Genomic DNA, 12643 nt, shown 5'->3' with positions numbered 1-12643 from the left:
ATGTAGTATAACAAAATTGACACTAAATTTGTATCAATAAACCAAAATCCATACCATTCATTTCTATATCAGATGTCCACTGCATCTTCCTCCCAAATGCTGGGATTACAGGCCTGAGCCACCACTGCCCCAGCTACTTCTACTGTTGTCTGAGACAGGATTTCACTATGTACTCTGGTTGGCCTGGAACCTGTTGTATTGACCAGACTGGCTTCCAAATCACAGAGATGCTCCTTCCTCTGCTCTATCTCCTGAGTGTTAGGATTAAAGGTGTGTACCACCAAGCCTGGCCTTTTCTTTCTTTCTTTCTTTTTGGAGACATGGTTTTGCTATCCTTGAACTTAAGGTTATTTTCCTGCTTCAACTTTTTTGGTCCTGAGATTGCTGGTGTTTCCTACTAATGCCAACCTTATGGCAGTGTTTAATTGAAGCACTTGCCTTCAAATAGTGACCCCCCCCAACACACAGATCATCTTTGTTGTTAAGAATTAAAAGCCTTGTGCATGTTGCTAGGCAAATGTCTTACTATTGAGATACATTCACAGCTCTTGTTTTTTGGTTTTTTTGTTTGTTTGTTTGTTTTGTTTTAAGATTTGTTTATTATGTATAGTGTTGTGCCTGCATGTACACCTGCAGGCCAGATGAGGGCACCAGATCACATCAGAGATGGTTGTGAGTCACTATGTGATTGCTAGGAATTGAACTCAGGGTCTCTGGAAGATCATCTCTCCAGCTGATTTTTTTAAATAATCTTATGAATATATATATATATGTCTGTGTACCACATGCATGACTGATGTCATAAAGGCTAGAGAAGGCTTTGGATCCCCTGGAACTAGAGTTAATAGGCAGTGATAAACTACTATATGCCCATGCTTAGAGCTCAGGTCGTCTGGAAGAAGAGTCAGTCCTTTTAACTGCTGAGCCCTCTTTTTTTTTTTTTTTTTTTTTTTTTTTTGAAATGGTTTCACTATGTAGCCCACACTGGCCTCAAATACAATTCTGACTTTGCCTCCCTGGTGCTGAATAATAAGTGTGTGCCACTGTATCCAGATCAGGCCTCCTCTGACCCACTTGACTTCTGTGGGCTACTCTGCCTGCCTCTTCCTCCCCACGCTGGAATTAAAAGTGTACTACTTTCCTTATTTTTGAGACACAATCTTATTTTGTAGCTTATTTTGTCCTGGAACTTGTATAGATAAAGCTGGTCTCTAACTGATAGAGATCTGTCTGCCTCTGCCTCCCCGGTTTTCACTTTTTATATTATATGTAGCCATCAGATGCCAGATTAATGCTTGCAATAGCCACAGGGAATTGATAGCCAAGTAGAATTATTTTGCTCTATTTTAATTTTTGCTGTGATAAATATAGAAGTTGCTACTATAATCATTTGATCACAACTTAGTGGCATTGAGCTCACCACACTATGTTCATCTCTAACTTCATCTTCCAAAGCTGAACTTTTGGAGGTAGTGACACTAGTTCTCCATTGCTGACCTCACCATTTGCTATTTATTTGCCTGAGAGAGCAATTGCTATGGCATACCATAGAGGTGAGAGGGCAACATTCACAGCTGGCTTTCTCCTTTAATCACATATGTGAGTCCTAAGGGTAGAATTCAGTTCATCAGGCTTAGTGGCAAGTGCTTTTACCCAGTGAACCATCTCACCTACCCGAGACTTTGGTTTAAATACCTTTTTAAATAACAGTGGCAAAGGCAGTGAGCTTGCTGAAAATGATACCGGAGGGGCAATGACATTCATGCATGAGGGTTGCCTATACTGGTCTTCCAGGACTTGGGTAGGTCTACCCTTTGAAGGAGAAATCTAGGGGATCCTGGATTGCCAAGTCTACACTAAGATTTCTTCCTAGAGGCTGACAGTGCTTGAACAGAGGGCAGCCAGCCAATCTGTAGCAGAAGGAAACCAGCCCAGGCTTAGCACCCAGCAGCCCAGTGGTGGAAACAGAAAAGCCAATTTAGGTATTAGGCATCTGCGGAGCTACATGTGGGGATCTCTCTTCATTGTCTTCATGCTGGCTCTCTCTCCTAGTTCCTCCATAGGACCAGGATTGGAAGCCACATTGTAGGGCATAAGAATTATTAGGGTGTGTGTGTGTGTGTGTGTGTGTGTGTGTGTGTGTGTGTGTGTGTGTGTGTGTTAGGAGCAGGTCCAAAGCAATTGACCCCTGGGCTCAGGATACTCAGCCAGATTCTTTCCCCCACCCTGCCCTACCCTCCAGTATACTAGAAGACAGAGTCATCTAGAAATTAGCTGCCAGCTCCACACCCCAACCACACCCCAGGGGCCTAGGATCCCAAGTGGTATGAATGCAGGTTGAAGAAGGCCAGAAGGCTTTGTGACCTGGGGATTATCAACTCCTGGGAGACCCAACCCCTCCTCTAGCCTGCACCTGGGTAGAGATAAGGCTCTGGGGTCAAAGGCTAGAGGGATCGATCAGTGAGGGTCAGAACTGGGAACCCCAGCTCTACCCCATTCTTCCTGTACTTAGGTCTAGAGCCCACAACAGGGCATCAACCTCCACCTGACCCCAAAGTCTGGCCAGATGTTGGCTAGGACCAAGGTCACACCTTCTCTTCCTGTTTGTCTGGGTTGGGGCTTTAGCCATTTCCTGAGGATTTTCCTCCTGAGGGCTGGGGGTGGGGAATGTGACTCAGCAAGTTATGTTCAGAAATCTCCCATTACAGCCCATGCTGGCCCCAGAGGCCATGGCCCAGGATCCAAGAACACCACACCACCCCCACTTGGGCCGCAAGACTTGGGATTTTTCTAAAATACTTGAGCCGAGTGGCAGTTGAGGAAGGGTGGAGGTAGACCTAAGGGTGCTCCTGAAAATGTCAAACAGAACACCCATGTTTGACTTGGTAATGTTCATGCAGATCTGCTTCTTGTCCCCCTAGCTTGAGCTCCAAAGGCAAGGTCATAGGAGGGGGTGACCTGGCTCTTCAGGAAGCAGAGAAGGTTCTGCGTGGCAGTTCTGGGTATGACAGGCAGGAGAGGAGATGCTCAAGCCACCCACCCAAGGAAAGTGGCCCAGCTCTAGCTCCTTGCCCCCTGGCTTTCGGGGAGGATCTGCCACTGGAATGGTTAACCCAGCAGCCAATCACAGGGCCTTGCAGGAAATACCTGGGTGAGATCCTGGAGCTAGGGCCACGCAAGTTGAGCCCAGCCCCAATCTGGCCCCGGGCAGCCCCAGCAGTCAACAGCCAGCCCTGACGCCAGCGGTCTTCACACAGCACCACACAGCAAGGAGCATTTTAGGAGCCTGAGGCATGGTGTTCCCAGCCCGGCTCACACAGGGGCTCCTGTTAGCCATGCTGGTGGTCACAGCAGCAGTGGTCCAGCCCAATCGTCTGCTAAGCCTGCTCACCTCGGGTCAGGGTTCTCTGGATCGGCAGGCACTGGGCGGCCTGTTAAATACGCTGGCGGCCCGTGTGCACTGCACCAACGGGCCGTGTGGAAAGGTAACAGCCCCACCCGACGGGTCCCCCAGCCCCGGCCCCTTCCTGCCCGCTCCACCCTGTGTCAGGCAGCAAAGGGAGCTGGGCAAACTCCAGGAGGCGGGTCTGGAGGCTGGTGTCTGAACCTATTTGCAGGCTGGTGCGGAGCCTTCTCTCCTCTTCTGAGGGTTTATACAAGCCTGGTCTCCCTCTTGGGACACACAGTTACTCTTCCCAGGACCACCCATCCTCACCTCTTCAGGATGGGGGAGTAACTGCTGGGGACCCCTCTATGTAGGCTCCTAGTTAATACAAGGGGCAGAACAGGACATAAGATAGTGAATAGAACGCATTCTCTGTCTGTGCCTTGTGGGCCCGATCCATACCCTGTTTACCTCTCTGTCCATAGTGCCTGTCTGTGGAGAATGTCTTGGCCCTAGGCAGACCTGACAAGCCAGGGCTTGCTCCCGAACCAGTCCTGGAGTCCAGATACATTAGCCATTTTAGTGCTGCTGCTGCCCTCTACCTTAACAACCCAGAGGAAACATGTAAGGACATCCAAGATGGCCTCTTGCTCTCCCATGTGGATCATTACCTAACCCTACTGGAGAGTCCAGAGGCCATGACCTTGGGTCTGAGCCAGCTACTGCAGAAGATTGAGGCCCGTGCTGCCAGCCAGCCCACCGGGGAGGAGGTGAGGGCCCTCTGAGAGTACTGAGAAGGACCCAAGTGTTATGGAAGGGGGGCTGCCCCAGCAGGGAAAATGTCTCATGTGAAGTGTCCTTGGCACCTGAGTTGATACTTGGGAGGCTGGGGTGTATTGAGCATCAAATTGGGTGTTCACCGTTGAGTGGGGCTTGCAGGAATCTGGAAGAACTCTTTGGGGAAATGGTAGTCAGGAAAGCTCTGGAGTCCACAGGAGGTCAGAGGCCAGAGTAAAGGCTATGACTAGCTGGGGCAGGGCTATGGTGTAAGGAGGGGTTGTGGCCTGCTTATGTCTTGGTGAAATCTGAGATGTGACCTGGGGAAGCTGGGGGTTGATGGGAGGCCCATCCAGTCGGCTGTGCTAGGATGGACTCCAGAAGGAGACACTGAGACCATTTTCTTCTCCAGATCTGTGTAGATGTTCCCCAACTTCTGGAGGAGGCTGAGGAAGCAGGAGCTTCCAGAAGCCCCGGCTTGGTCCTGACTGCCTTGCTGGACCATGTCATTAATGGGTCCTGCTTCCAAGGCCTGCCTAGCCCTCAGTACTTTGTGGACTTTGTATTCCGGCAACACAATAGCGAGGCTCCCAATATCATGCTGGCTGGTGAGGCCTAGGCTGAGATTCTCAGCCTCTCTTCTGGGGGAGGGGACAAAGCTAGAGCCTACAGACTATACATCGACTGTTCTTCCTGCCAGAACTGGAGGTTTTGATGCATCGCCTTGGGGTGGGTGGAGAGGACCACAGTCACCATGATGACCATAGTCATCTGGACAGGGAAGTGAGCCATCAAGACTCTGAGCCCCATGCTACTCACAACAGCAGCTCCAGTGTGTGGGACACGGTGAGCCACTCATGCAGTTCTAGAGAAAGATGGGTTTTCACAGGTCTGCTCAGGCACCTGACTCCTGTCCTGCTCCCCCACGCCTCCAGGTGTGCTTGAGTGCCAAAGATGTGATGGCTGTGTATGGGCTATCTGAACAGGCTGGGGTCAGCCAACAGGCCTGGGCCCAACTGAGCCCTGCCTTGGTCCAGCAGCAGCTAAGTGGGGCCTGCAGCCCCCACCCCACTAACCATATTCAGGACCAGCTCAGTCAAACAGAGAGTGAGTGCTTACCCCAAGCTGTGCCTGGCTGGCCCAGTCCCTGGGTGCTAGCCTCATGTCATTGGGCTCCATGGTAAGGTAAGGGAGGGAAGGATAGTGGATTGGGGGGCAACAGAGCCAGTGTGAATGGACACCTGCCCCCACCTGGTAGCCCACAGACCTGTTGAGCACCTACTCTCCTGGGTTGGACTTGGGTACCTCTCTAGGAAGCTGGGGGCTCTCAGTGTAGTTTCACCCACAGGGTATCTGTATGGCTCTCTGGCTACACTGATCATCTGCCTCTGCGCTGTGTTTGGCCTTCTGCTACTGACTTGTACCAGATGCAGCACAGCCACCCACTACATCATGCAGACCTTCCTAAGCTTGGCTGTGGGTGCACTCACAGGCGACGCCCTTCTGCACCTGACACCCAAGGTCAGCCCTCACTCAACAGGATCCTCACCTCCTTTCCTGCCCCTTTCTTAGCCATAGCCCCAAACCCTTGTGGCCCTGAAATCCCCAGTAAGTAGCCCCTTCCTCCTCAGGTGCTGGGACTGCATACACACACTGGGGAGAGCCACTCCCATGAGGAGGTGGGCATTGGTGCACAGTCCCCCTGGCGCCTGCTGGCTGTGCTTGGAGGCTTCTACATCTTCTTCCTCTTTGAGAGCTTCTTCAACCTCCTATTGCCCAGGGACCAGGTCAGGCTCAGGGGTCCAGGAGGTGGGACGAGTGAGGGCTTGATAGACTCTGAACAGTTTTTTTTGCAGGGCCCTGAGAAGGATGGGTCTTTCGGCCACAGTGGACACAGCCATGGGGTGTCACTGCAGCTGGCACCCAGCGAACTCCGGCAGTCCAAACAGCCCCACGAGAGCTCCCGCTCAGATTTGGTAAGTGGTGAATCCCTACCCTACTTGGAGTTATCTACTTGAGCCAGGGTTCATTCTCATTCCCCCCTCCCCCCAGGTGACAGAGGAGAGCCCAGAACTATTGAACCCGGAGCCCCGGAGACTGAAATCAGGTGAGGCTGGAGGGAAATCCTGGGGGCTGTGGATCTGGAGTTTGCCCTTAGGCGGATGTGCAGGACCTGGCCTACAGGACCCACACCTGACATGCCCACAGAACTGAGGCTGCTGCCCTATCTGATCACACTGGGCGACGCGGTGCACAATTTCGCTGATGGGCTCGCTGTGGGCGCAGCCTTCGCATCCTCGTGGAAGACTGGACTGGCCACCTCTTTGGCGGTGTTCTGCCATGAGCTGCCCCACGAACTGGGTGAGCGGTGGGGTGAGGCTTGAATGGGCGGGACTTAGTGGGAGCTATCTCTTCTGGAGATGAGCCAGACCTTAGGAGAAGGAGCAAGACCTCTTGAAGGGAGTGCCGGGCATCGGTGGGCGTGACTACAGGTAGGATGGGTTGCCTGGAGTTGGGAGGGGGACTGGAGCTGGACTGGCCTTTGAATGGGTGTGTCTGTCAGAAATGTGGGTGTATTGGTCTGGTGGGCTGTACCTGACCTGTGAGCGGGCAGAGCTCTTACTATGACTTGTTCTGTCCTAGGGGACTTTGCTGCTCTGCTGCATGCTGGACTGACTGTGAAGCATGCGCTTTTGCTGAACCTGGCCTCTGCACTCACAGCATTCATTGGCCTCTATGTAGCGCTAGCAGTCGGAGTAGGGGAGGAGGGCGAGGCTTGGATTCTGGCGGTAGCCACTGGCCTCTTCCTTTATGTGGCACTTTGTGACATGGTTAGGATGGTGGAGAGCCTATGCTAGGGTGGGGACACTAACGGGGGGGGGGGTTCTGGCTGCTGAGCAGGGGCCCTACTTCTCTTCAGCTTCCAGCGATGATGAATGTGCGGGACCAGCGGCCCTGGCTTCTTTTCCTGCTGCACAATGTGGGTCTTCTAGGCGGCTGGACCGTCCTGCTGCTGCTATCGTTGTACGAAGACAACATTACCTTCTGACAGCTGTATCCCTTTCCAGTCCTCGTCCCAGTCTCTTGACTCTGCTTCACCTTCTTGAGCCATTTAAATTTTGGATCCACTGGGTAGCCAGAGGGTCCAGGCCTCATTTTCCTGCTCTGACTTCAATAAAGCCTTCTTTGCATTAAAACCAAAGACAGTCTCCTCTTACAGAGCCTCCTGGTGAAAGCTCTATGGTGGGGCACTACCTCCCTCCACGGTATTTTTTTTTTAAATATGGACAGATAGCTTATCTTTTCTATAATAAGCCTGGGGAATGGTCAGTGTTCTCTAGGATCTTGTGGGTCAATGTTTCCAGTCAAAACTAACTAACGTCACCAGTATTAATCACATGTGTGGGCTCATTTCTGTCATGAACACAAGCCTAGATAACCTGCTGATATGGGGCTACTTCACAGCTGTTGGCAGAATTAGCTATCTCAAATCCTGTTGCATTAATCTTTGGAGGTTGATATAATAGTCCACCTTAGACTAGGTGCCTAAAACAACTAAATTTTTTTTTTTTTTTAACAATTGAAACTTATCTCTCTGGGTGCTAGAAGATCAAAGGCAAGTTGTCATTGGACATAAGAAAAGGATCTGGGGCTGGCCTTAATGGCACATGCCTTTAACCCCAACACTAAAGAGGCAGAGGCAAGTGGATGTCTGTGAGTTCAAGGCTAGCCTGGTCTACACAGAGAAACCCTGTCTTTAAAACCAAAGTTAAATAAAAAAGTAAGAAAGCAAAGTTTGGAGAACTTTGAATTTACCAAGTGGTTGCTTTATAATGTTTTTTCTTTTGCTCTTATGTTTATTTATATTTATTTTATAATATATAATACATGAATATATTTATATATAACATACATATTTATACAGTTTTTATATAAAATGCAACTTATATACTTCTATACATTTATATAGTATAAATGTTACATTATTTATTTTAGAGGGAGAGTCTCACATATTTTGTGTGTGAGTTTTTTTTTTTTTTTTTTTTTTGGAGGGGTCTCACTATTTCTGATTGGTTTGGAACTTCCAGAGGTCTGCTTGCCTCTGTCTCCTGAGTGCTGAGGTTAAAGCTGTGGACACTACAAAGAGCTTTGTTTTTGTTTCTAAAAATTTATTTTGTTGTGAGAGAGTGGTGGTGAATGCCTTTAATCCCAGCACTTGGGAGGCAGAGGCAGGTGGGTCTCTGTGAGTTTAAGGCTAGCCTAGTCTACAAGAGCTAGTTCCAGGACAGCCTCCAAAGAAACCCAGTCTCAAAAAACAAAAATAAAAAAAGATTTATTTTGTATTCAGGGTTCTGCCTGCAAGTACACCTGCAGGCCAGAATAGGGCACCAGATCTCATTATGGATGGTTGTGAGCCATCATATGGTAGCTGGGAATTGAATTCAGGACCTCTGGAAGAGCAGTCAGGACTCTTCACCTCTGAGTCATCTCTCCAGCCTTAGTTTCTTATTTTTGAGAAAGGGCGTTGTGTGGCTTCATATGTAGATATGAACAAATGTCTCTTTACCCCAGATAGGTCACCACAACAGAGGAACAAAATGACTTCACCAAAGTCCAACTTGGCATACTAGTTTAATGAGTTTATTGGGTTGACATACTGATTATAGGTAGAGTTGTGTTTACAGGAGTGAGGATGATTCCAAGGCAGCTGCAACACCAAAAACCTCACCTAGTGCCATGCATGGTCTTAAAACCAGCACTAGGGAGTCAGATACACAAAGATCCCTGAGTTACAGGCCAGCCTTGTAGCTAGGACAGCCAAGGCTAAACAGACACATTGACTTGAAAAATCAACCAACCAAACAAACAAAAACCACAAAAATCTCTTTGTTTGTGTGATCACTCTCACCTTAGAACTCTAGGTGCTGTAAAGTCTACTCTGGGAGTTTCAGGAACCCTTGAACCTTATAAATGCTGTTTATTTCTGGAGTCCTTACAACCTCTCTCCAGAATTGAGTTTTTTTTTTTTTTTTTTTTTTTTTTTTTTTTTTGAGACAGGGTTTCTCTGTGTAGCCTAGAACTCACAGAGATCCTCTGTGGTGGGATTAAAGGCTTGTGCCACCTTGGACTGACTTCAGAAAATAATGGTTTTTGTTTTGTTGTTTTTTTTTTTTTTTTTTGAAACAGGGTTTTTCTGTGGCTTTGGAAGCTGTCCTGAAACTAGCTCTTATAGACCATGTTGGCCTTGAACTCACAGAGATCCACTTGCCTCTGCCTCCCAAGTGCTGGGATTAAAGATGTGTGCTACCACCGCCCGGCTCAGAAAAGGATGTTTTAATTGCTAATTGATATTGGGTTTCACTGAGTAACCAGGCTGGTCTCAAAAGCACACAGTCCTTCCTGAGAGTGCTAGGATTACAAGTGTGAGGTACTGTACCATGTGAAAAGTCTTCAAGACTTTTTTTGTTTTGAAGATTTTATTTTGGTTTTTCAAGATAGGATTTTCCTGTATAACCCTGGGTGTCTTGGAACTTATTCAGCAAACCAGGCTGTCTTCAAAATCAAAGATCCACCAGCCTCTGCTTCCTGAGTGCTAGGATTAAAGGCATGAGCCACCATCACTGGCTAAGATTTTTATTTTTTAAATTATGTGTGTATGTGCCAGCATGACTGTGCTGCTTTAATCCCATAACTTGGAAGGAAGAAGCAGGTAGATCTCTGTGAGTTCTAGGCCAGTTGGGTCTACACAGAGTTTCAGGACAGCCAGGGATATGTCGAGAGACCCTGATTTAAAAAATAGACAAAGGGCAGGGTGGTGGTGGCCCATGCTTTTAATCCCAGCACTGAGGAGGTAGAAGCAAGATCATCTCTGTGAGTTTGAGGCCAGCCTGGTCTAAAGAGCTAGTTCCACGACAGCTACACAAAGAAACCCTGCCTCAAAATAAATAGATAGATAGATGAAACAACAAAATACTTTTTAAAAAGAGATCTTTGCCAGGCGATAGTGGCACACACCTTTAGTCGCAGCACTCGGGAGGCAGAGGCGGGCAGATCTCTGTGAGTTCAAGGCAAGCCTGATCTACAAGAGCTAGTTCCAGGACAGGCTCCAAAGCAACAGAGAAACCCTCGAAAAACGGAGAGAGAGAGAGTGAGAGAGAGTGAGAGTGAGTGTGTGTGTGTGTGTGTGAGAGAGAGAGAGAGAGAGAGAGAGAGAGAGAGAGAGAGAGAGAGAGAGAGAGACAAGGGTCACCTACCAACTTAGATAACCAAGTAAGACCCTCATCCACCGAGGGAGTAGGTGAAGTGTTTCTTTACATGTTTCTGTGTCCTTTTCCGGGCCTATATACCCTTGCTTGCTTTATTTTCTAGGATTTTTCTTTCTTTCTTTTTTTCTTTTTCTTTTTTTCTTCTTTTCTTTTTCTGTATTTTGGTGTTTCGAGACAGGGTTTCTCTGTGTAGCTTTGTAGAATGCTGGGATCAAAGGCGTGCGCCATCAACACCCGGCATTTCCTGGGATTTCAAGATTCTAGATTTTGCTAATGAGAAAAAAACTTTGAGAGAGCAGAATGGGTTCTAGCCCAGAGCCATCTAACTCTGAGAGAAGGCTCTTGATTTCTTATCAAGCTGGGCCACTAGGGGCCCCGGTTCGAGTGCTGCCTCGGCACGCAGGCGCATAGGCGAAGTAGTCCGGAACCCTGTTTCTCAACTACCAGGTTGGTCCTCCTATAAGGCAGGTCCGGGCGGGAAGCGCAGGCGCAGAAGCTCGGAACTTTGTAGCTGGGTTTGCGCGCGCGGCCGGACCGAGTCCGCTGAGGTCCCTGTCCCCCGAGTCGACGGCTCCGGCGTGACAGTGGCGGCAACATGTACGCAGTATACAAGCAGGCACACCCGCCCACCGGGCTGGAGTTTGCTATGTACTGCAACTTCTTCAACAACAATGAGCGCAACCTCGTTGTGGCCGGCACCTCACAGCTCTATGTGTACCGCCTGAACCGTGACGCCGAGGTAAGAGTGTCTTCTGAGCAGTCCACCTCGGCAGGTTCCCCAGTGCAGGAGCCGAGTTTTGCCTAAGGTCTCTTGTCCTCCACTACCACGTTGTTTGGCCTCCTCCTACCCTGCGAGGATGCCTCTGCTGCTGCAGATTATTGCAGCCCTTCCGTGTGCTTAGCAGAAAGGACATGACAATGAACCAGACCCCTGAGGGAGATGATGCTTTAGAAAATGAATATACAGAGTGCCTCATTGTCTCCGGAAGTAAGACCCAGTGATGGAGGCTGGGTGCTTCGAAACAACAAGAGCTTTTCTGAGACTGAGCAAGTTTGTAGGGGGAAGAACACTTTGGCCTAAAGAAGCAAGGGTAGATGTAGTTTGGTAACCAACTACTAGAAGTAGATGTTGTAAAGTGGTACAAACCCATTAATAGATAAGAAACCCATCAATAATTAAGATATAGGGACATTTTGGTTGCTAGAGTGACATCATCAAATAGTTCAGGAAGCAGCTTTTTGGTGTGTGTGTTTTAAGATGTATTTATTATGTATACAGTATTCTGCCTGCATGTATGCCTACCGGCCAGAAGAGCTAACCAGATCTCATGACCATGTGGTTGCTGGAAATTGAACTCAGGACTTCTGCAATAGCCCCCAGTGCTCTCAACTGCTGAGTCATCTTTCTAGCCCCTCAGGAAGCCTTCTTGCAAGAGGCAGTTTCCGTGGATCTTGGTAGTGCATGCCTTCAATCTCAGGCAGAAGCAGACAGATTTCAGGGTGTTCCAGTCTAAACTGGTTCCAAGTCAGCCAGGGCTACTTAATGAAACTCTGTCTCAAAATAAACAAAACACAAATGAAGTCAAAAGGGCAACTCTAATTTTTTTTATTTTTTTTATTTTTATTTCATGTGCATTGATGTTTTTCCCTGCATTGTATGAAGGTGCCAGATCCCCTGGAACTAGAGTTACAGAGAGTTGTGAGCTGTCATGTGCTGGGGATTGAATCTGGGTCCTCTGGAAGAATAGCCAGTGCTTTTAACTGCTGAGCCATCTCCCTCTTTCTCCTAAATTTTTAAAATTAGGTTTATTATTTGATTTTATGTGAGTGTTTTGCCTACCCATGTATGTGCACCATATGCATGCTTGGTGTCCATGGAGATCAATGTTATGGATGGTTGTGCCATGTGCTTTTAATAGCTGTGCCATCACTCCAGCACCTATATAGGCAGCTTCTTAGTCAAGGTGCAGCATATACCTCTGCTGATAGGGGAGGTGTTCCAGGCAGAAGCATGAGGTGGGAAAACTGTGGGTACTGTGAGAGAAGAACCATATCTTTTTATTTCTTTTTTTTTTTTTTTTTTGAGACAGCGTTTCTCTGTGGTTTTGGAAGCTGTTCTGGAACTAGCTTTTGTAGACCAGGCTGGCCTTGAACTCATAGAGATCCGCCTGCCTCTGCCTCCCAAGTGCTGGGATTTGAATCTCCCCTGGAGACT

General features: G+C 48.4%; 2 protein-coding genes across 3 annotated transcripts in view; both read left to right on the top strand.

The window, feature by feature from the left end:
• Positions 1 to 3171: 3171 nt before the first annotated feature.
• Positions 3172 to 7364, top strand: Slc39a4 (solute carrier family 39 member 4). The gene is made up of 12 exons (XM_051189227.1): positions 3172 to 3485; positions 3871 to 4155; positions 4575 to 4770; positions 4863 to 5008; positions 5098 to 5269; positions 5511 to 5683; positions 5794 to 5949; positions 6019 to 6138; positions 6215 to 6269; positions 6371 to 6523; positions 6806 to 6993; positions 7083 to 7364. The coding sequence occupies exons 1-12, from the start codon at positions 3294 to 3296 to the stop codon at positions 7209 to 7211; spliced, it is 1965 nt and encodes a 654-aa protein (XP_051045184.1). The 5' UTR covers positions 3172 to 3293; the 3' UTR covers positions 7212 to 7364.
• A 3588-nt stretch (positions 7365 to 10952) lies between these two features.
• Cpsf1 (cleavage and polyadenylation specific factor 1) overlaps positions 10953 to 12643 on the top strand; it is a 12873-nt gene continuing 11182 nt past the window's right edge. For both annotated transcript variants that reach the window (XM_051189225.1, XM_051189224.1), the window contains exon 1: positions 10953 to 11167. In XM_051189225.1, the coding sequence (XP_051045182.1) occupies positions 11024 to 11167 (144 nt within the window). In that variant the 5' untranslated portion in view covers positions 10953 to 11023. The remainder of the gene's footprint in view (positions 11168 to 12643) is intronic.

The sequence above is a fragment of the Phodopus roborovskii genome, unplaced genomic scaffold (assembly GCF_943737965.1).
Source record: "Phodopus roborovskii unplaced genomic scaffold, PHOROB, whole genome shotgun sequence".
In the NCBI taxonomy this organism is placed as follows: domain Eukaryota; kingdom Metazoa; phylum Chordata; class Mammalia; order Rodentia; family Cricetidae; genus Phodopus; species Phodopus roborovskii.
This window is presented reverse-complemented; position numbering and strand designations above follow the sequence as displayed.

What these genes read in the sequence shown, in the direction of transcription:
- Slc39a4 (XM_051189227.1), top strand. Translation starts at nt 3,294, where the DNA reads ATGGTGTTCCCAGCCCGGCTCACACAGGGGCTCCTGTTAGCCATGCTG. An exon ending in GCTCCAGTGTGTGGGACACG is followed by an intron (nt 5,009 to 5,097) that starts GTGAGCCACTCA and finishes CCACGCCTCCAG; the next exon opens with GTGTGCTTGAGTGCCAAAGA. An exon ending in GCCCCGGAGACTGAAATCAG is followed by an intron (nt 6,270 to 6,370) that starts GTGAGGCTGGAG and finishes ACATGCCCACAG; the next exon opens with AACTGAGGCTGCTGCCCTAT.